The sequence below is a fragment of the Bactrocera tryoni genome, chromosome 1, assembly GCF_016617805.1.
Source record: "Bactrocera tryoni isolate S06 chromosome 1, CSIRO_BtryS06_freeze2, whole genome shotgun sequence".
In the NCBI taxonomy this organism is placed as follows: domain Eukaryota; kingdom Metazoa; phylum Arthropoda; class Insecta; order Diptera; family Tephritidae; genus Bactrocera; species Bactrocera tryoni.
This window is the reverse complement of record NC_052499.1, coordinates 46,348,812-46,370,753: the sequence shown is the minus strand read 5'-3', so window position 1 is coordinate 46,370,753 and position 21,942 is coordinate 46,348,812. Positions and strand designations below refer to the sequence as shown.

General features: G+C 35.8%; 4 protein-coding genes and 1 long non-coding RNA gene across 5 annotated transcripts; 4 read left to right on the top strand and 1 right to left on the bottom strand.

Annotated features, from left to right (window-relative positions):
• Positions 1-5,631: 5,631 nt before the first annotated feature.
• LOC120782023 (adenylosuccinate synthetase) lies at positions 5,632-11,166 on the bottom strand. Its single transcript, XM_040114183.1, has 6 exons — positions 10,817-11,166; positions 8,489-8,591; positions 6,753-7,032; positions 6,320-6,680; positions 6,071-6,255; positions 5,632-6,004 (listed from the first exon to the last, which is right to left on the bottom strand). Exons 1-6 carry the CDS (start codon positions 10,994-10,996, stop codon positions 5,761-5,763), a joined length of 1,353 nt encoding a protein of 450 aa, XP_039970117.1. The 5' UTR covers positions 10,997-11,166; the 3' UTR covers positions 5,632-5,760.
• An 829-nt stretch (positions 11,167-11,995) lies between these two features.
• On the top strand, positions 11,996-13,332 carry LOC120775235 (zinc finger HIT domain-containing protein 2). The gene is made up of 2 exons (XM_040105318.1): positions 11,996-12,142; positions 12,197-13,332. Exons 1-2 carry the CDS (start codon positions 12,114-12,116, stop codon positions 13,308-13,310), a joined length of 1,143 nt encoding a protein of 380 aa, XP_039961252.1. The 5' UTR covers positions 11,996-12,113; the 3' UTR covers positions 13,311-13,332.
• Positions 13,333-15,382: 2,050 nt separating this feature from the next.
• LOC120770294 (prostatic spermine-binding protein-like) lies at positions 15,383-15,927 on the top strand. The gene is made up of 3 exons (XM_040097694.1): positions 15,383-15,620; positions 15,693-15,875; positions 15,917-15,927. The coding sequence occupies exons 1-3, from the start codon at positions 15,383-15,385 to the stop codon at positions 15,925-15,927; spliced, it is 432 nt and encodes a 143-aa protein (XP_039953628.1).
• Positions 15,928-16,037: 110 nt separating this feature from the next.
• LOC120777922 lies at positions 16,038-16,962 on the top strand. The gene is made up of 2 exons (XR_005705550.1): positions 16,038-16,293; positions 16,356-16,962. It is a non-coding gene; the product is annotated as an uncharacterized LOC120777922 (long non-coding RNA).
• A 1,105-nt stretch (positions 16,963-18,067) lies between these two features.
• On the top strand, positions 18,068-19,459 carry LOC120781356. The gene is made up of 4 exons (XM_040113566.1): positions 18,068-18,450; positions 18,522-18,644; positions 18,701-18,878; positions 18,946-19,459. The coding sequence occupies exons 2-4, from the start codon at positions 18,528-18,530 to the stop codon at positions 19,314-19,316; spliced, it is 666 nt and encodes a 221-aa protein (XP_039969500.1). The 5' UTR covers positions 18,068-18,450; positions 18,522-18,527; the 3' UTR covers positions 19,317-19,459.
• Positions 19,460-21,942: the final 2,483 nt, after the last annotated feature.

Genomic DNA, 21,942 nt, shown 5'->3' with positions numbered 1-21,942 from the left:
AAAAGTGATGCTAATTTCAATGTACGCCTACAGATTCGCATATTTACAATGCGCAAACGACTATGGATATCATTTATAGATATTCTCCATATATTTGATAACAAAGCTCATATGTACATACATATGTATTCGCAATTTGACCTATTTGATGATAAATTCCATTAAATCTGTTGGAATTTATAATAAAGTCATATTTCAATTATTAACTAAATAAATATATGTAGATGCATGTACATACATATATTGGGCATTAGAGGTTTTGATAACATTTTGAAGACCAAGCCGACGCACATATTCGCATATGGTTGTAATTATATGTACATACATATAAACAGATTTTTAAAAACCGTACCCGTAATGATATAATTTTTTTTTGATAAAATCCCCTTTTGATAAAATCTTAAAAGTCATATGCATATAATTATGTGTGCATGTAAACAGATTTTAAAAAACCGTACGCATAAAGTTCACATGTTCACATACTTATGTATGTAATTTTGTGTTCATGTAAACAAATTTGAAACAATCATTCGCATAATGTTTGTACATTTGTCTACACACAACTTTGTATGTAAATATATACAACCATTGTTTCATACAAAAACTCCGTTGTCACGGACAACCAATGAGCTGTGCCGAAAAAAATAAACGAATGGCCGCCGTTTGTCACCGCTTCCCTTGCCGCTGTACAGCTCCGCCAACAAACCAGCGTAAATATGTATGTTTGTGCGTGAGCTTGCATACATATCGACGCAGCTGCGAAAAAATATTTCAGAATTACAAAATATTTTTCACATTCCTTGACAAATACAGTCAATCCCGGTTAGGTGCCACAATCAAAGATACCGAATTTTTTGGTTTGTCAAAAATAAAAATATAATATGGTACATAAGCGAGTGCGGATACTTAAGTGTGTCGTACTTAAACAATAATTTCTATGTATTTCAAAAAACAAACCGTGAGATGCAGCAAGATATAATATAGGCTGTTAAGAGTGATGAGGGAGGGATTTGATTTTCATTTAAGCGGAGTACTACTTAACCGGGATTGACTGTACACAAAAATCAGAAGAATATTGAATATTTTCTATGAAAAATTTCTAGACTTGAAATTCGACAAATAAACTATGTTGTCTATTTTATTCTAATATTTTTTAATACTTATATTTGCGGGGTTGTGACTTTTTCCATTTCTAATTTCAGAAATATATTCAATTTATGATTTTTAGCTTTTGAAATCGTCGCGAAAAGACGCTTGTAGGCAAGGCATGCTCGGGGAGATGTAATGGCGTCTGCTTTTATGAATGAATCGAATATGCTTTTTGAAAGTACGTTTGCGTTCATGAATGAAAATTTTGTTGTTGTGTAATTTACTATAAATTTTGACGTCGGCAATTTGGCTGCCATATTGGTTTCTGATGCTTTTTCAAACGATTGTTCGTTTTGTAGAGCAATATTTGTAATTTTTGCGGGTGACATATCCACATGTGAACGCATATAAGTATGTATGTTGTGTATGCGTTGTTTGTGTGAGAATGTCATACGCACATATTTACATGTATACGCATATTGTAAATATGTATGATGATTTTTGAGACTATTGTTGTTTTTCCAGAAGAATGTTTGTATTTTTTGATTAACATGCGTACGCATATATATTTATTTGTGTGAGAATGTCATACGCACATACATACATACATATGTGTGTACGTAAATATAGAGAAGCGCGCGCTTTTTATATTACTGATAAATGATAATATCTTGATTTGAAATTGATTTGTACTTGCATACATATCTGCAGGATAGATGTGTATGAAAGTTTTAAATGATAAGAGGTATGATTTCATATATTATTATGGTAATATATTATGTTTTTAGGATATTACGATAATATTTCATATATAAATATAGCATATACATATACATACATGCATACGAAATTATATAATATTATCAAAGATAAGGAATGTTTAAAAAGTAGCTCATTTGCCTATTAACTACAAATATTACCATGAAAATAGAATAATTTAATAATAATGTTATCAATTTTGCATGAATTCACAAAAATTCGCAAATAATATATTCATATCAATTGATATGATAGCATGTATGCAAACGTATAAAAATATAAGCCAAAAGGCCAACATGCGTCTGTAATAGCAATGTATATTTCTGAGCATAATTTTCATTCAATACTCAGCTCTGTTCACTCTTTTCTGTTAAAATTTCTCCTGCCGAGCCAAAAGTGTTGAAATTCACTAATATAAAATTCATGGCTCTTGACAGTTCACACGCTTGTCCGTAGTTGAACCTTCTCTATATTATACGTTCTCTGTTTTTGAATCTAGCGCCCCTGGTGGCGCCATCTATATGTCGAATATGAAGAATATGCTATCTTTATCGATGGTCCAGTGAAAATTTCATGACATTTCATTGATTAGAAGTGAAGTTATTGCGTTTTAAGCATGCTATAGCCGTGGTTTTAAGTGTCAATTTGTTTGTGTTATCGGCGCGAAAATGAGCTTCGAATAAAGTGCCAACATTAAATTTTGTTTTAAAATTGGTAAAACTTTTACCGAAACGTTTCAATTGATGAAACGAGATTATGGCGGTGATTGCCTATCCCTCAGCAGTGAATACAACGCTGATTTGTTTTTATGATTTCAATGGTATTGTCCACAAAGAATTTGTTCCACCCGGCCAAAACGTTAATGCGGTATTCTACCTTAGAGTTCTGAAGCGTTTGGTGTGCCGTCTCATCGATCGACGCTTATGGCCGATTATTTGACCAAAAATCACATTTTAACCATTAACCACTCCTCGTATTTACTTGATATGGCACCGTGCGACTTCTTCCTTTTCGGAAAAACGAATTTGCCCATGAAAGGAAAGCCTTACGCAGACATGGAAGCCATTCAAAAGGCTTGCATCTGTTGTTGTTTTAACGGATTCTCAGTCCCCGTTAGGATGGTAAGGGTTATCTGTGTTGTCGTCGAAGTCATCTAACGGGAGGCCCAGGAAACGTGCTGTTTCGACGGGACCGGACCAAAGGAAAAGGGTGTTAGATGAGTAGGGTTGTCAATGGTAGTCAAGGAAAGACCTCTTGAAGCTCCTACGTGGTGGTTCCACTCCAAGCAGGTGTCTGATGTAGAAGTTAAACAGTAATGGGGAGAGGACACCACCCTGTGGAACCCTCTGTTTAATTCTTCTCAGTTTAGATGTTTCACCTCGAAATATTACGGATGATTGACGACCGCTCAGGTAGTTCATGGTCCACCTTTTGACTCCTAGAGGAAGCGTAGTTTTCTCAATGTCCTGCAGTAGCGTTGTGTGGTTGACTGTGTCAAAAACTTTTGACAAGTCCAACGCTACGAGGATCGTTCTCTCATAGGGTGGTTTCTGGTTGAGGCCAGGAACTATCTGAGTGTTTATGACGCTAAATGCTGTGGTGGTTCTGTGCACTTTTCGGAATCCATGCTGGTAGCTGGCTAGGCTAAGGTGGTGTGTAAAGGTCGGAAGTAGCAAGGCCTCAAGTGTCTTCACTACTAGGGAGAGGAGAATTATCGGACGATAGGACTCCCCTTTGTTTGCGGGTTTCCCAGTTTTTAGTAGTGGGACCACTCTTCCGACTTTCCACACATCGGGTATTTGAAGAGTGGTCAGCGACAGGTGAGGACCTTGGTAAAATAGCTTACTCCTGTCGAACCTAGATGCTTTACCATAAGTATGTGGAGTCGATCAGCGCCAATGGACTTAGAAGATTTCGATTTGTTGATGACATTCTGAACCTCCTCATGAAAGTAAGTGGCGCGCAGTCGTTTGGCATTTTGCGCAGCCGTCAGTTAACACATCGCTTGGTTTTGTCTACCGAAGGGTGCAGTGTAAACTGCCGGCTGAAATAGCTCGGACTCTTCCTATGTCCGTAGAAATGGGTAGAGCATTGAAGGTGCTCTCAGTAAATTCTGTGAAGCCGACCCAGTTAGCTTTGTTAAAGTTAACGAAGGTACGGTTGTCCACAGAAACAAATCAAGAGGTTTTTCGATCGAGATAATTATGGGCAGACCATCTGCCATGCGAGAGTTAGCATAGGTCGCTAGGTTATGCTATTTATCAGACCACCACTAGTAATGGTAATATCGGGAGAGCTATTACAGGTGCCCATAACTCTGGTGGGGGCTTCGTCATTCATTGTGCAGAATGTGGAATCGTCAATCTGTTCCGCCAGCTCCATCCCCCTACGATCGTTTGACAGGCAGGAATGATCAAAGATCGTGGTGCGTGTTAAAGTCGTCTAGTACCAGACGGTTTTCACCATGAAGTAGCGCGCCTATATTCGGGTGATATCCTATAAGGCCTGATCGGATAGATATATCCTGACATTCTAGGGTAGTATCCCTGCGGTCGATGTCTTCATCGATTAGACGATACTGCACGCTACGCCACCACCATTATCTTGCTCGCGATCTTTACGTATTACGTAGAAACCGACACAACACAGAAGATCTGAGCGGCTGTTTAGTTTGGTTTCTAGGACCGCAGCTATCGATACACGTTCCCGATTCATATGTGCAACCATCTCCTCGATCTTACTCTGGAGTCCGTTGCAGTTAAATTGAAGAACGCGGGTTTGTCGCGGGTGTCCGTGGGTGATCCTGGGGCCGAGGGAGTGGCGTGTAGGTGGTGTTTGTTGCAGCTGCAGAACCCGCAGGGGCGGTTGTCGCACTGGGGTGTTGGTTGCCGACGCCACTGTTGTGTGTTGCGGGGGCAGACTCCTGCAGCATGGGGCAACGTACGACACACTCCACTCACGTGTGGTGCGCAGGCCGGAACAGACTGTGCGAGGAACCAAGAGTTGCTGATTGGTTCTCGCACGAGGATTGGAGCGGGATGAAGGTTAGGGGGGGGCAAGTATATTACTAAAAATTTTTTATGTTAAAAACTATAATTAAAAAGTTACAAATTGAAAGGAAAATAATTATTTAAAGAGAAAATACTTTATTCTAAGCGAATATTATGTTCATAGCTGTTGTTTTCATCTAATTATTCAGCAGGGTTGTTAGTTAGGTAAGTTTTATATTAATTTTTGGGAAATAGTCTGAGAGCTTCATTCAGCAGCAAAAATTAAAACCAATATTTAAGGCTGTTTATGTTATCAAATATGTGTGTATGCAGGTATACAAGCAGAATAAATTGTTAAAATAAAGTCGTGTCAACGTAACCGGAACGGACCCGGCCAAAGACATTCTTCAAAATAATTTGAGTGTTGTTTTCTACCGCTACAACAACAATAAACTTGATAATCTTATACATATATGTATTTACACCCAACCCGATAATAAGTTATGAACTAAGAATTAATTCAGACAAGTATTTGTATTATTTTATATTTATATGTATTTTTACAAACAATAATACATTTAAAATATTATAGTACAACTTTTGATTTCGCATCTTTTAAGGCTCGTTATGATAAATTATAAAAAAGCACATTTCTTAATTAATTTCAAATACACTAAAGACTTTTAACATTACACTTTGTAGTTCGCTCTATTGCATCTGCTTTTCTTGAGTTTCGACTTTTGTGGGTTAGTATATAATAAATTTCTAAGTTTAAAGTGATAATATAAGTATGTATATCAAGTAAAAGTCAAAACAAAATATTTTTATTAACATAATCCTTAAAATTCATTAAAGTACACAATCGGAGTTTCTGTGCAGTTGACAAAGCCAATTATGCAAAAACACAAGTTTCGTGTTAAAATTAGTGGATGTTAATTATAGACTCACGACCTTTGCCAACTCCAACCCATTGTACTGGTACACTCAGCTCACTTTCTAGGAAACGTACATACTTTTGTGCATTTTCAGGCAACTCCTTAAAGTTGCGTATATGTTCAGTGCTCTCTTGCCACCCGGGCAGTGTTGCGTATTCAACAACAATTTCGCCCAATTCGGCAATTGTGCCAGGGAAATGATCCAAAGTTTCCCCATTAGCGCGTTTGTAACTATAAAAAAATGTTTAACAAATTTGTTACCCATTTGCAATGCAAGCTAAATCGTTGTATACTTACGCAACAGCCACCTTGATCTCTGGTAAAGTATCAAGTATATCAAGTTTCGTTAAACAAATGCTTGTATAACCGTTTACAAGTGAGGTATATTTAAGTAACGGAATATCTAACCAACCACAGCGACGTTTTCGTTTTGTTGTAACACCAATTTCGGCACCCTTTGTCTGGAGCAGCTCACCAATTTCCTAAATACAAAAAAAAACGGGAAATAAAAATTAAATTCCATACGAATGTATTGTAAATACCTACATTAATTTGTTCGGTGGGGAACGGACCATCGCCTACACGAGTGGTATATGCTTTAACGACTCCAATAACATCACCAATAGTCTGAGGTGGTAGACCCAGACCAGTAAGTACGCCACCTATACTGCAATTGCTGCTCGTTACGTATGGATAAGTGCCAAAATCAATATCCAACATAGCGGCATTGGCACCCTCTACCAGTATCTTCTTGCCTTGGCGCAATGCAGTGTGAAGGAAACAAATGGTGTCTTTTACATAGGGCCGAATCTTTTCCGCATACTCCTTGTATCGCGCTAACTCAGCTTCAACGTCGATATTAATAGAAGGGAAAAGACGCAAATGTGTTGCAACAATCGATTTAAACCTGAAATTGCATTTTTCTTTTATAACAACATGTTTATAAAAGATATAAAAGTAAATACTTTTTGGTACTTACTTATCAGTGAAGATATTGAAATCACCCAACAATTCGCCTACGCGAATGCCATTACGTGTAGCCTTGCTGGAGTAAGCCGGACCAATACCTTTCTTGGTGGTACCGAGCGATTTGCCACCCTTTTCGGCCTCCTGCATACCATCCACCAATTGATGGAAGTCAAAAACCAAATGCGCGCGATCCGAAATAATCAAGCGATGTTCGAGCTTTTGCAAACCCTTTGCCTCATTTTTAGATAATTCTTCGAAGAGTGATGGTAAGTGGATGACAACACCGTTGCCTATAAGTAATTAATAAAATTTGCATTATAAACACATACATACATACATATAAATGAAATTAGCCAGAAGTTGTTTATGAGAATATTTTATAACGCAATAAGTTTCACTTTAAAACCCAAAAAGTCCACGGCAGCAGAACTTAGAATTCTGTAATGCCGGCCTTACAAATAAAAAATATGTGATATCTGAATTATCAAAAACACAAGCCTACGAGTGGTACAATGCCTTTAAAGACGGTCGTTGAATACATGCCTCGTTCTTGTCGACCTTCGACCTCTCCAACCGATGAATATTTTAAAAAAGTGAAGGATATGGTGCTTGAAAATCGTGAGGTAAATGCTAGAGAGATGGCAAGAGAGCTCAAATTTCAGATCGATATCTCAAAAAGCAGAGGGACCAGCTCGCGTATATACAGATAGACATACGGACTTGCTTAAATCAACTCAGCTCGTCATGCTGTTCATTTATGTAATATTATATACCCTCTTCTGGGCATAAAAAATAATTAGTAATAATTAAAACAGTAACAGGGTGGTGAATTACTATAACTTTAACTATACATAGTCTTGTGACATTCGCCGACAGCGCCGCTTCAAGTTGAATAAAGCATCGATTAAACATTTTGAAATAAAGTGGTTAATCTTGCGAACAATTACTCATGCAAAGATCATAAATATACAAACCCATGCACAAACAAAATATGTATGTAACGTGTTGATGTTTGCGTTTTTCTGTTTATAAGTCCCACAAATTCAAATCAATGCTGATTCCTTTGCGTGTCAAATGATAATTTGTCGTTGCGAAAAATGATTAGCTTGCCGAAATAACTATAGCAATTATGAAATTATCCCTAACTATGCTTTATTATAAATATTTATATATGAATAAATTAAAGTGGCAATAAACGCATTTATAGTATTTGTGTAGTTAAATCTGATATGTGTTATCTTCTACAAATTTCTTGAGAAAAGATAAAAACACTGATAGCTCGTATTGCTGAAACAAGAATAAAAACATGTACATGTACTTTGTCCTACAATTTCGTGATTACCCTTCAAAAGCTGTAAATATGTACGTACGTATACATGTTTGCGTTTATTAGATAAAAAGTGCATTTCGGCAAAAAATGTGCTCGTTTTGGCCGTGACCGTAAACTAATAGAATAGCCGACACAACTCAGAATCACTCTTGAGATGCTACATTCACCTAGACTGTATGTTGGCCACATAGTACATACACATTTAAATGTAGATGTATATTTATTTTTGCTTTCCATTGAAGTAACGTATGCAGAATGAGTGTGTGACTAGAAGAGGCTCTTGCCAACTTTTTTCAAGAGCAAATTTTATAAGAGGGACGTACGAAAGTGGCGATGTTGTTCTTATACATATGTATATCTTATATTAGTTACAAATACTAACTATTATACTTTTACATACTCGATAATTTACTTACCAATCACAGATATACACTTCTCATTTACAATTCCACTAGGCAGCAAATGAAAATCAAATTCAGTGCCATTAGCTACAACGGTGTGTCCAGCATTATTTCCGCCCTACAAAAGATATGAATTTATATTAAGAAATATACTCGTATATTATATTATGTATAATTTAAAGACTTTGACGAGCATACGTATATAAATGTTGGTATGTGTGTGTATGCATATGCACTGTTCCCATGCAAAATGCGAAAATAAAATAGTATAATTATTATTTATCTTAAGTTTTTGCGGATTGTTAGAAAGAAAGTGCATGTATGTACATACATATGTACATATGTATATGTCCATAATTAATCATCATTCAAAGGTTTAATGTGTACATAAAATAAATTAAGTACAAAATATTTACCTTCTAGTAGATATACTAGGATTAAGCGATGTAAGAACTCATATTCCTATTATATTTGAACAAATGGAGGAGTATAAATATGTGCACCGAATTATGTGGACGATTTGTTGAGTAGAAAAAATCATAAAATTTGAAATTAGGCGGAACAGAATATAATATAATGGGACATAAGTTTGCCGTTGAGGCAATGTGCTCCCTATTTTGCCAGTATCTATCTCTGTCTTCTTCTTTTCCTTGAGGACGCATCGCGGCAGAAAACTACCTTAATTTGGGGAATGTTGCCGTGTTGACAACCCATGTGTAGAAATAAATCCGGGTTTGATCCGGTTACGTAGATTCTATCGTTTGCGAAATTCAACAAATATAACAACAACAGTAGATGTACTATATGTTGAGGAGATAGTCCTTGAAGGGAGAATCACGGAATTTTTGTGCACTAAAATTTAACATGTCTATTAGCGCTCGCCCGGAAATAGTCTAATCTACTAAAGGAATAGATAAAATATGTATATACATATGTATGTTAAACTAATGTATACATATATATATATATATATAAGCATACATAAACATTGTTTGGCACAAGTGCAAAAAGTACTAAAATTTGTAGTTTGTATATATTTATATACATATGTATATGTATATGTATATGTACATATGTACATATTTCAACGAACCATGAGCCCCGCACTCATATAACTCTTGAAAGTACATACATATAGTATATGCTTACGTATCATTCATTATATGAATACATGTTTATATATTTATACAAAAAAAATCATAATTTTTAAAAGAGCATCTCAATAAAATGCCTTAGTACAAATTGTATTTCCAAGTAATTAAATGAAAAATTTGTTTCTTTCACACTGAACTGCTATTATGTTTCTATTGTTGTATCATTAAGTTATCAGACTTAGACAGAGTAGTAATGTTTATATAGAGATCGTGCATTCACCCGTGAAGCGACTCTAAAGTTTAATTCTTCAAGTTAACACATAAAATGTGTACATACACACTAGAGCACTGGTCTTACGACATATTAATTTTTAACCGCTTATTTATTGTACGTAAATGTGTGTACATACATGTATAATTGGTTACAGAAATTTCCATACAGTTTACAAAGGTACAGAATATGTACGTATTTATATATTTATGTACATCTGAATATGTATGAGCAAATATATATAGGAATATGGCTAGATAAGATAAATGGTGTTAATTATTTACTCGCCTATAAATGAGTGTTAACTATCAGTTTTATGTAAGAACACTCCTGCACTTTAAAACTTGTAACCATTTGGAAGCAACATAGTTTCCAAAGAAATATGCTCTATTTTGAATTTATTATTAATCAATTAATTAGAACTAATTAATTATACACATATATTTAGTGTAATAACTTTACTAAAAATGTAAACAAGACATACTAGTTTTAAGCAATTACTAGCGCGGTAATATATACATATGTATATGTATGTTTGTAGATTGCTTTCATATGTAGAAGTAATTAATAAGAAGAAATACGAATGATTGTGTGTGCATACCATCCAGGCGAGCTACGCGACAAAATGGAATCACAATTGTCGGTTATTCACCAACTCAAAGTCAAATAGAACGCAAAACTATGTGTTATGTAAACATTAAAACGCCAAAAACACAAGTATAGAAAATTTTGCTGAAGTAATCATGCGTATCCAATTTGTGTATGTGTTTTATGAATGAATGCTGTGGTAGGCTGTGAACAGATTGCCACACACAAGGGAACGGGAACTATTTCATCAGAATTAACAAATATTACTCGGTGAATTCTCAAGTATAGGCTTGATAATATTCCAAATATGAACAAGTGACAATTATTTAACTTTTATTATCGTTTTCCGCGTGACTTGTATGCCGCTGCAGTACAATGTGTATTACTCACCTGACACCTGCAAACAATGTCCACTTCCAGCGCTAGCATATCGACAACTTTGCCCTTGCCTTCATCGCCCCATTGAGCTCCTAGCACAACTCCAACCTTGGATTTGTACATGTTGAGACGTCCTTGATGTAATGTCTCATAGTTACTCCCGTTCACAACACTGCTACTGGACTCCGTCATCTTCACACGTTTGGTCGGCGTCGGTGGCGCTATTTTGGTAGATATTCTGCAATCGACCGAAAATACACAAATCCCGATCACTGTCACGAACGTACCCTAAGTACTTTTCTCGACACAAGCAAAACTTGTAAAGAAATCACAGGGAATAGAAAAGCACATTTATCGGTCCATTCAGAATGTGTGCGTCAGATGTCAGCTGTCACTTGTCAAGCATAAGCATGCGTACTTGACTTTTTATAGTAGGGTTGTCAACACTTATTACCAGAGAATTGCCCTCATTGGCAACAATTTGCGAGGCACTTTTCGTGGTAGACAAGGTAATCAATATTATCATCATATCTAACAATTTTTGGTAACAATCATAACAGATATTTAGTATAAATACAAACAGCTTGAGGTATTACACATTTCAATGCATTTCGAAATGTTTTGGGCAAAATGTTTTATCAACCACTATTTAAACATTTTCCATTTTCGATATCTTAATAAATTACTTTTGGAGTATATATATATATATAATTATTTTTCAGTCATATACAGCAGCTTTGATTACCCTTTTCTACAATCAACTAATTTCCATATTTTTTTCATATTATTTTAAGTTCTGCCTAAGATAATTAATTGTTTTTACGAAATCTTTACTTCTATGAACACAATTTTGAAGGTTCCTTCTAATGATTTAATTTTAATTAGCCTTGCTACTTTCAAAATCACGTCATAAAATATTGCAGCATGCCATTTTTTAACTGGCAATAAATATGGCAGCAACAACTACCTTAAAAGAGCCTTCAATAGCAACTTGTATATACGTTGAAATTAATTTAATTTTAATGTGTTAACGTCGGCTCTTTAGAATTTATTTATTTAATAATTAGAGATAAACATTTCACTTTCATTTGCCAAAAGCTTTAATTTTTTACTTATTGGCACACAACCCACAGCACAGAAAAATGCTTGGCATCCCTGCAAAAAATTAAGTATGTGTGTTTAACCATTAGAAGTCGCTCTTGACAAAACCTATTTGGGTTATGCCATTAATAATAAAAAGAATTTCACATCTATAGACGCGTCTGGTTTTGCTATTTATTTTATTTGGTGCAGTTTCCTTTAGTTTAATATGGATTCACCTCATGCAGTTTGTCAATTGTAAGTATTTATACTCTGTAAATTTTCTAGTTTTAATTTCTGTTTTGTTTTCAGCTGCGAAAAGGTTGCATTTAAATATACATGTCCAAAATGCAATGCGCTGTATTGTTCTATCACTTGCTATAAGACTCCAGAACACTTGAAATGTACAGAAGCATTTTATAAATCCTGTATACAAGAAGAATTATCATCGGATAATCGTAATGACGTGAAGAAAATATATGAAATATTAAAAAGCCTACACGAGACAGACGCTGGAATAGAGCATGATTTTAACGCAGAAAAAACAGAAAGTGATTTGGATGAGGATGATATTTCTGATGATGGTGATAACGATGGCAGTGATGATTACGATGAGGAAGATCTTGAAGATATTGCTACACGTATGCAAAATGTTGATATAAATGATGCGGACGAGGTCTGGGAACATTTGTCAATGAGTGAGCGTGCTGAATTCAAAAAGTTAATTGAGAACAACAAAATAATGGATTTAGTGCCAGAGCATAAACCGTGGTGGTCTTTAAAGAAAACAAAAATAATGGAGATGAATAACACCAATAATGATACTCTTGTACCTGAAACTGAAAAAAATATACCAAAATTTTCAAGTATTTTTAGTAAAGCGCCATCACCGTGTTTGCATTATAATTTATGGAATATATTGTGCTCATATGCAGCGATGGTGCGTCACTTCAATGGCGAACACTCTACAACCCCAATTGAAGCTGTTGCACATTTGGTAAATTTAAGTTTAACTTTAAAATTTGGAACGAATTTTGAGAGTGTTGACAATGCTCTAACAACTGTAGAAATTGAAGCGCTTAATACGAAAGATGTTGGCCTAGGCATGTCAGAAAATTTCGAACCAACTTATTCGATGGCATTATGCTCTCTATTAAAACATGATGCTGAATCCTTAATGTCGTCCTGTCATAACAAACTAGCAGCACTTAGCGACATTTACCATTTAATAAAGAAGGCCACAAATCATTTAAAAATAAGTGATTCTAAAAAAGACGGTGATTTTTTCAAATTATTCGCCGTATGTAACGGAAGTGTTATGCTGGATCGAAAAAAATTATTACATTTAACAAAAAAAATCCAGTTTTTATTATCATACGTTAATATTGACAATGAAGAACTATTTGAAAAGAACAATAAAAAATGATCTGAATACTTATAAATATAAATATTTGAGTACATTTGTTTTGAATACGTTTGATTTGTAAATAGGTGTGAATGGAAAACTGTAAGATTTGAATCCATATTTTTTTATTAACTATCGGGTGATTTTTTAAGAGCTTGATAACTTTTTTTAAAAAAAAAACGCATAAAATTTGCAAAATCTCATCGGTTCTTTATTTGAAACGTTAGATTGGTTCATGACATTTACTTTTTGAAGATAATTTCATTTAAATGTTGACCGCGGCTGCGTCTTAGGTGGTCCATTCGGAAAGTCCAATTTTGGGCAACTTTTTCGAGCATTTCGGCCGGAATAGCCCGAATTTCTTCGGAAATGTTGTCTTCCAAAGCTGGAATAGTTGCTGGCTTATTTCTGTAGACTTTAGACTTGACGTAGCCCCAAAAAAATAGTCTAAGGCGTTAAATCGCATGATCTTGGTGGCCAACTTACGGGTCCATTTCTTGAGATGAATTGTTCTCCGAAGTTTTCCCTCAAAATGGCCATAGAATCGCGAGCTGTGTGGCATGTAGCGCCATCTTGTTGAAACCACATGTCAACCAAGTTCCAGTTCTTCCATTTTGGCAACAAAAGTTTGTTAGCATCGAACGATAGCGATCGCCATTCACCGTAACGTTGCGTCCAACAGCATCTTTGAAAAATACGGTCCAATGATTCCACCAGCGTACAAACCACACCAAACAGTGCATTTTCGGGATGCATGGGCAGTTCTTGAACGGCTTCTGGTTGCTCTTCACCCCAAATGCGGCAATTTTGCTTATTTACGTAGCCATTCAACCAGAAATGAGCCTCATCGCTGAACAAAATTTGTCGATAAAAAGCGGATTTTCTGCCAACTTTTCTAGGGCCCATTCACTGAAAATTCGACGTTGTGGCAGATCGTTCGGCTTCAGTTCTTGCACGAGCTGTATTTTATACGGTTTTACACCAAGATCTTCTGTACGCACTGTACGCATTCGTGTGGTTGGTTTAATGTCCAATAAAGTAAACTGAGTGCGAAACTTGGTCACAATCGCATTAATTGTTTGCTCACTTGGTCGATTATGTAGACCATAAATCGGACGTAAAGCGCGAAACACATTTCGAACCGAACACTGATTTTGGTAATAAAATTCAATGATTTGCAAGCGTTGCTCGTTAGTAAGTCTATTCATGATGAAATGTCAAAGCATACTGAGCATCTTTCTCTTTGACACCATGTCTGAAATCCCACGTGATCTGTCAAATACTAATGCATGAAAATCCTAACCTCAAAAAAATCACCCGATACTAGTAATGCATCACGTAAGTTAATTGTGTAAATTAAAGTGCTGAAAATATAATAAATAAATGTTTTTAGTTTTTCCAACTAAGTAACCGGGCAGACAATAGATGTTCCGATAATTTTATTGCTGTCAATATAACGTTGCATCTTAGCAGGCAATAACTATATCCGCCAATCAACTCACCAAATCCAAATTGGGCAATAATTTTGTGTAGGCATTTGTTATCCGGATAAAACCATTTGTCATATGACGTTGAACAGGTATGTTTGAGATGCTATTGAAATATTTTGGCATCCCATATGGAATCAAAGCTATTTATTATATCCATTAGAGGGCGCAATGTAGTTTTAAGCGATATATATCCATATTGTGTATTTATCGCATTTTATAAAGTTGTTTACAAGTCAACACATATTTTTTATTTTGTGATTTATTTAATTTGGTTCATACTTCGCTTGGAAAAAATAACTTTAGTTAAATATGGATCTAGCTCACTCAGTTTGTCAATTGTAAGTAGATGTGGTTTATAAATTGTTTAGTTTTAATTGCTACTTTATTTTCAGCTGTAAAAAGGTTGAATTCAAATATACTTGCCCAAAATGCAGTGCATTGTATTGTTCGAAGAGCTGCTTTAGGAAGCCAGTACACAAGAAATGTACCAGTTCATTTTACAATATCTTTCGCCAATCTTCATCATATAGTAAAGAGGAGCGTAATGAAATAATGATGAGATATATGATTTTGAGAAAAATACTTGAGATACAGAATGGAACCATGAAGGAAAAAACAATAACTGAGAGTAGTAACGAAAGTGAACATAGTGTCTGGACTGGGGATATTGGTAATATTGGTGAAGATGGTTTCTATTCTCATATTGGTGATGATTCTTTTGATATTTGTGAAGAATGTAATGATGATGCTGATGATTCTAACAGTAATAATTTAAATGAAGTTGGCGATAACTTTGAATTTGATGATGATAATAATAATGATGATAATGGTGATGATGATGGTGAAATTGATGAAGATGAATATGATGATGATGATGATGATGACGATGATGATGATGATGATGATACTGAAGATGATGATGATGATGATACTGAAGATGGTAATGATGGTGATGACGATGATGATGATGATGATGTTGATGATGAGGACGACGAAGATGATTCCGATGATTCTAATTATGAGAGTGGGATTTCTAGTGATAACGATTATGATGACGTTCATGATGGTTCTAATAATAATGGTGATAAATATAGTGGTAACGATGGTGACGACTTTAATGATGATGGTGATAATAAGGGCAATGTTGATGATGATGGTGATAACTACGGCGATGACGATGATGATGATGATGATGATGGTGATGACGGTGATGATGATGGTGATGACAGTGATGATGATGGTGATGACGATGACAATGATAGTGATAACGACGGCGATGGCGATGATGATGATGACGATAGTAATGATGATGGTGATGACGTTGATATTCGTGATTTAGGTTACTTTGGTGATTTTAATAATTTATGTAATTATATTGTTAGCGATGATCTACTTGAACTTACAAGACAATTTTGCTATTCGCTGAGAGCGCGGATATTAGAAAGACGATCGAAATCATTAAAAGCAAAGTTCGATTATTACAACATACCCTACTGATTATATGCAACATAAAGGTTTTTTTGTGAATTATGTATTATCATCTCATATTATACCATACAAATATTTTATTTTCTAGGCAATGGTCAATACCGGTTGTCTTCAGTATTATACCTTTGTGTGAGTACGTTAATAACTTGAGTTTTGAATTTTTTCAAAAACGATTCCGTATTTGAACTAGTTGCCCGTTCATCAGGAATTTATTCCTGTACAACAAGTGAAATGCTGGTTAAAACTTGCAGTAACAATGATTATTTTGTACTTGCAATTTTACAAAGCCACTGCAACTTTGACACTAATACGAGCGTACCTAGCCATAGGTATATCAAAAAGTTTCGTATAACCTAATTTGGTTCTGTTAAAAAAAAGAGCAGCACTACCTAGCCCTATAGATATATCAAAAAGTTTCGTATAACCTAATATGGTTCTGTTAAAAAAAAGAGCAGCACTATGTGCATATGTCGCCTAATAGTTAAGACCACAACTCATAATTATTATTTTTATTATTTGCCATTTAGGTAGTAGGACTATGGTATAGATAAATAAGTAAATAAATATATCGAATATTTATTATTATAGTTTAATATTGATAACACAATACATTGTGTTTGTAGCTGAAAATCTAAAGATAATATACATATGTACAAAATACGTTATGACAAATAAAGACTGATCTACATTTTAAAGGCTTAATTTTTATTGCACTTTATTTGTAAACAGGATTTTATCTTTTATCTTGTCAAATAACAGATTTTGTATGCCAGTAATTTACAATTCCTAAGAATCAAATTTGTCTATAATCTGTAAAACACAACTTGATAGCTTTGAAGAAAGCAGATTCAATTCACTTACCTTGTTCTTTTTTTACACGTAAAACGCGTTTACACGTTAACAAGTGTTGGCGGCTAAAATGCCTAAGTAACCTGGCTAATATGAAACGATTAAATAAAAATAATAAATAATTCAAATCCACACTTAACAACACATCTTAAAGAGTAAAAGAGCTTCCAAATCCGAGCAACTTTTATTCAGAGCTAGCTGTCTTATGTAGTACTAGCATTGAACAACTTGAAAAAAATATCAAATATTATTAATAATAGTAACTAACTAAATGCACAGTATGTAAGCGAATACTATACCGCTATGATCACCAACTAATTAACGCTTTTGATTATTATTATTTTTTGTTAAATTTTGAACCTTGTCGACATACAATCATATCTACAAAGACAATTTTTTTTCGTTTAATTTTTATATATAAGATTAAGAGTTGAAATCGTGAAAGAATACCGTTACCAGGTCGTTTTAAGCTCTGGCCGTTCACTTGGAATTTACTCCATATTTTCGTGAGTGTAGGTCTTTAAATTATGTTCCATTTGAGTGGAAAAAAACATATCAACAATTAGCACAATATGCCAAATATTTGTTGTAGACTTCAGCCGGTATGGATTGTTGTTCGAAGGAAACGTTGGAATTACTGTAAAATAGTTTCAGTTCAGTTCCTGAGATATGAATCTGAAATTTTGTACACGCCCCTTTCACGCGAAGAAACTGTTCATTTGTGGGAACCACTATAGCATACAAACTAAATTTGGCATTGAGTATTATGTTGTTTTAACGGTTATCAGTACCCGTTTGAATGGTAAGGGTTATCCAGGTTGTCGTCGACGTCATCTAGCGGGAGGCCCAGGAAACGTGCTGTTTCGACGGGGTCGGACCAAAGGGAAAGGGGTGTTAGATGAGTGGGGTTGGCGGGGCATGAGGTGGCCAGTGTCATTGCTAATTGAGTATTATCATTGCCTGTGATGACAATATCCGAAAAATATTTTCAGATTCGAATATTAAAGCTTAAAGCTGCTATACGAAATGACCGATCAAAATCTAGCTTCTGTGCAATTGAAATGAACATTTTTTATTTTGCTTGAGAAAGTAAATTGGGGATTCTTTTCTTGCCATACCTTTAGTATTGAAAATGCAATCATTGCAGACTGAAAAATGTTTTAATGACACTACAAAACACACGCAAGAGAAAATATGCAATATACTACACCAAAACTCATGCTAATTTTCATGCAACGAAGTGTAGCAAAATAATTGCAACCCTCTGCCAGTTGTCATATTAGACATACATACATACAATGTATATCCATTTCGCTATTATTTTATTGAGAAAGGTAAGTTGTACACAATTTTAAATATTTATATTTATATGTACTTATGTATAAAGCTTGATATAACATTTTAGGCATAAATGAGTGAAGAAGGTGAACCCGCCGCAAAAAAGAAAAGGCAGCAGCCACACAAAAAATGGAAGGAGCGCGAGGTGCTCCTGATAATTGACTACCTAAAGGAGGAACCAGAGTTTGAGGCAAGTTTATAAATTTGTTTAAAAATTTAGCCCAATTAATTTTTCCTTCTTCTTAGGCTCCAACTGCACGATTTTACTATAAGCGGTTTTTGGAAAAGTCGCAGTTAGATGCCTCTTGGGAACTCGTGCGGTGGAAGGTGCGGCATTTGAAGGCGCAGTATAGCAAAGTAAATGACTGGCTGGCTTCAAATGGTGCAGGTCTTATGGACAAAACTTATGGAAGAACTATTGCAGGTTGGAAAATTTTTAATGTTTTAACTTATACATACATATGTGTGTAATGATTTTTTAATAATTTCAGCAAAAATAGGTAAAATGTGCCCATATTTCAAACAGCTCAGGGAAATTTTAGGCAAACGCGTATCTACTATTGAGTTGTTAATAATCACGCCCGAAGTTGTTGACTCGCCTTACTCTCAGCTGTGTCCAGCAAGCCCTGCACCTATTAAAGTAGAAGCTGAAGCTGAAAAAGTAGAAGCTACATGTGTTTCGCTAATAAATTTTGCAACTTCTTCTGTGCCAGATTCCACCCCATCATCCGCATTTCAGAGAACAATTTCGCGAGTGCCAAAAGCCTCCATAGGGCAGATGGCAGCTGTGCAAAAGCAAAGAATCGCAATTGAGGAAAAAATGCTGCAATTTGAGAGGGAAAAATTTGAACACTTAAGATAGTACAAGAAAAAAAATTAGACCTAGAAAAAAAAAATTAGAAATGGAATATATGTAAGTGGAAGACATTAGAATTAGAAATGAGGAAAAGAGTAGCTAAATACGAAATTGACAAAAAATATGAAAATAAATATTAATTAAATATATTTAATATGTGTTTGTATTTATGGTAGTCAGGTTGCTTGTTTAGTTTTAGTAAATATGATCTTTTAGTAGCTTCAAAAAATATGGTATTGCTTTATACATAGCATATGTACATTTACGCTTTATAGCTTGTATATTTGTATATTGTAGAGAAAGTATCCGTCTGTTCAAAAAGGCTGTAGTAAAAAAAAAAAATAAATCAGTCAAATATTGTTGATTGCAAGGGTAGGAAAAAAAAGTTCAGCCGATTCCTCGTCGTCTTAGACAGTAACATAATGTCTACATATTCCATATCATCAGCAGTAGCTCGAATGATGTTATGTAATATGCATCAAACAATAAACCAATTTGAATTTGATTTCTTCTTCCTTAATAGGTGTTCTTATTTTTCAATTTTGTTTACAATGAATAAAGTTAATTTTGTGTTTTGATAAATCATGATTTTCTGATTGGAAAAACGTCGTTGATTCAAAGCAATGGTCTGATAAGTGTTACGGTAAATCTGGCCCAGCTTACTCAATGGTTAAATACTAATTTGCTAAATTTCGTCACAGTCACGAATATCAAATTTGGCTTTAAAAAATAATTTTTAAAGCTTCACACTATTAATCCGCTATCGAAATGTTGAAGCCTCGCTACTCTAGATTACTCCGATAACTGAGGATTTTATGGGTAACACAAAAGGTGAACATCTGCCCAAGTGAGATCCATGGAGTAGGGTCAACTTTAGCTGGAAAAGGTTGCTGGTTTTATATAAGTTATCCTATAAACATACATACTCTGAGAGCACTTAACAGCAACTCGGTATAAGGGAACTGTAGGACGATATTCCTAACGTACAGCAGCAAACGAAACCATTGGTTTTCGGAAAATGTAAAAGACCAGCTGGTACGATGAGGAGTGCCGTGTCGCAGCATAGAGAAAACATACTGCCTACCTCGCAACGTTACAATCGACGGGGTGGGATAGATACCAAGAAGGAAGCGAGACGCATTTGCAGCCAAAAAAAGAGTGAGGCCGATATGCGGATATGCGTGGGTATGATGTGCTTGACAAGCTGGCCTTTAGAGGTGATTTATTAACTCATGGCCAGAGAATATTAAAATTATGGAGAGAACACTTCTCCAGCCTGCTGAGTGGCAGTGAAAGCATAACACCAGGAGATGGCGGACCCGATTCCCCAATCGATGACGTTCTATTGCTCGACCTTGAAGAAGTTCGAATAGCAATCTGGAGGGGCCGATGGATTGGTTGCGAAGAAGTAATATGGAGCATATGACAGCTTCTTTGTAGAATATGGTTTGACGATAGCATGCCTGATGATTGGAATTTGAGTGTGCTCCACTCCAATTCCACAAAACGGGTGAAAAAGACCTATGAAAATAGGATTGACACACACCACTTCTTCGTCGATTTTAAAGCTTCTTTTGACAGCACGAAAAGGAGCTGCTTTTGTGTCGCGATGTCTGAATTTCGTATCCCCGTAAAACTAATATGGCTGTGTTAACGGACGTTGAGCAATACCAAAAGCTCTCTTCCAAAAGCTCTATCAGAATCAAAAAGACCTCTCCGAGCCGATCGATATCAAACAAGGCTTCGGCCACTTATCGTGCCATTTGTTAAATCTACTGATGGAGAAAATAATGGGAGTTGCAGAGCTTAATCGAGCAGGTACAATCTTCTATAAGAGTGTACAGCTGCTGGCGTACGCCGGTGATATTAATATCATTGGCTTCAAGAACCGCTCGGTGAGTTCTGTTCTCTCCAGAATGGATAAGGAAGCGAAGTAAATGGGTCTGGCAGTGAACGAGAGCAAGACGAAATGTCTCCTGTCATCAAATAAACAGTCGTAGCACTCGCGACTTGGCCTTCACGTCACTGTGTGTTTTACGTGGGTACCTGCTGTCGACAGCCTTACTCCACGGCGCTCAAAAGCACAGCGGATCAAAATAATGCGTTGATCACCGCCCTGAAAATGCTAAGCATTTACAGTACCAATTGGCAGTGTGGCATGAACACACTAACCACCTTGGTCGGGTTCGAGATCCATCTAAAACCTCTGCCGTGCTTTGGGCCCGGCACCCGGTTGCAATGCAACTCCACATTCAACTGACAAAGTCAGTTCTTCCCGCATTTGGGTTTTAACCACAACCACCACGAATCTCCACAAAGGGCCAAACCCAATGAGCAGATTGGAGTTACCTCCAAGGGCTACTGCTCCCCGTGGTACCAGAATTGAGTCTCCGGTCAGACCTCGTAACCGAAGCTACTAGCAGTTGAGCTTCCATACAGCTCTGGACTGGTAGCCAGGATATTAGTCGCCTCTTACGACAGGCATGCCTTACCACGGGTATATTCGGTTTCCCCCACGAACTCAAAGAGGGTCCACCCTACCCGCAGGGGGAGTCACTGTTGACAGTCATAACTCCGAAGTCGCAGATAATTTCGTCTATCTTGGCACTTGTATTAGCACCAACAACAATGT

What these genes read in the sequence shown, in the direction of transcription:
- LOC120782023 (XM_040114183.1), bottom strand. Translation starts at nt 10,996, where the DNA reads ATGACGGAGTCCAGTAGCAGTGTTGTGAACGGGAGTAACTATGAGACA. An exon ending in GAAGTGTATATCTGTGATTG is followed by an intron (nt 7,033 to 8,488) that starts GTAAGTAAATTA and finishes AATTACTTATAG; the next exon opens with GCAACGGTGTTGTCATCCAC. An exon ending in TTCAATATCTTCACTGATAA is followed by an intron (nt 6,681 to 6,752) that starts GTAAGTACCAAA and finishes ATGCAATTTCAG; the next exon opens with GTTTAAATCGATTGTTGCAA.
- LOC120775235 (XM_040105318.1), top strand. Translation starts at nt 12,114, where the DNA reads ATGGATTCACCTCATGCAGTTTGTCAATT. An exon ending in CCTCATGCAGTTTGTCAATT is followed by an intron (nt 12,143 to 12,196) that starts GTAAGTATTTAT and finishes TTTTGTTTTCAG; the next exon opens with CTGCGAAAAGGTTGCATTTA.
- LOC120770294 (XM_040097694.1), top strand. Translation starts at nt 15,383, where the DNA reads ATGAAGGAAAAAACAATAACTGAGAGTAGTAACGAAAGTGAACATAGT. An exon ending in TGATAATGGTGATGATGATG is followed by an intron (nt 15,621 to 15,692) that starts GTGAAATTGATG and finishes ATGATACTGAAG; the next exon opens with ATGATGATGATGATGATACT.
- LOC120781356 (XM_040113566.1), top strand. Translation starts at nt 18,528, where the DNA reads ATGAGTGAAGAAGGTGAACCCGCCGCAAAAAAGAAAAGGCAGCAGCCA. An exon ending in AGGAGGAACCAGAGTTTGAG is followed by an intron (nt 18,645 to 18,700) that starts GCAAGTTTATAA and finishes CCTTCTTCTTAG; the next exon opens with GCTCCAACTGCACGATTTTA. An exon ending in TTATGGAAGAACTATTGCAG is followed by an intron (nt 18,879 to 18,945) that starts GTTGGAAAATTT and finishes TAATAATTTCAG; the next exon opens with CAAAAATAGGTAAAATGTGC.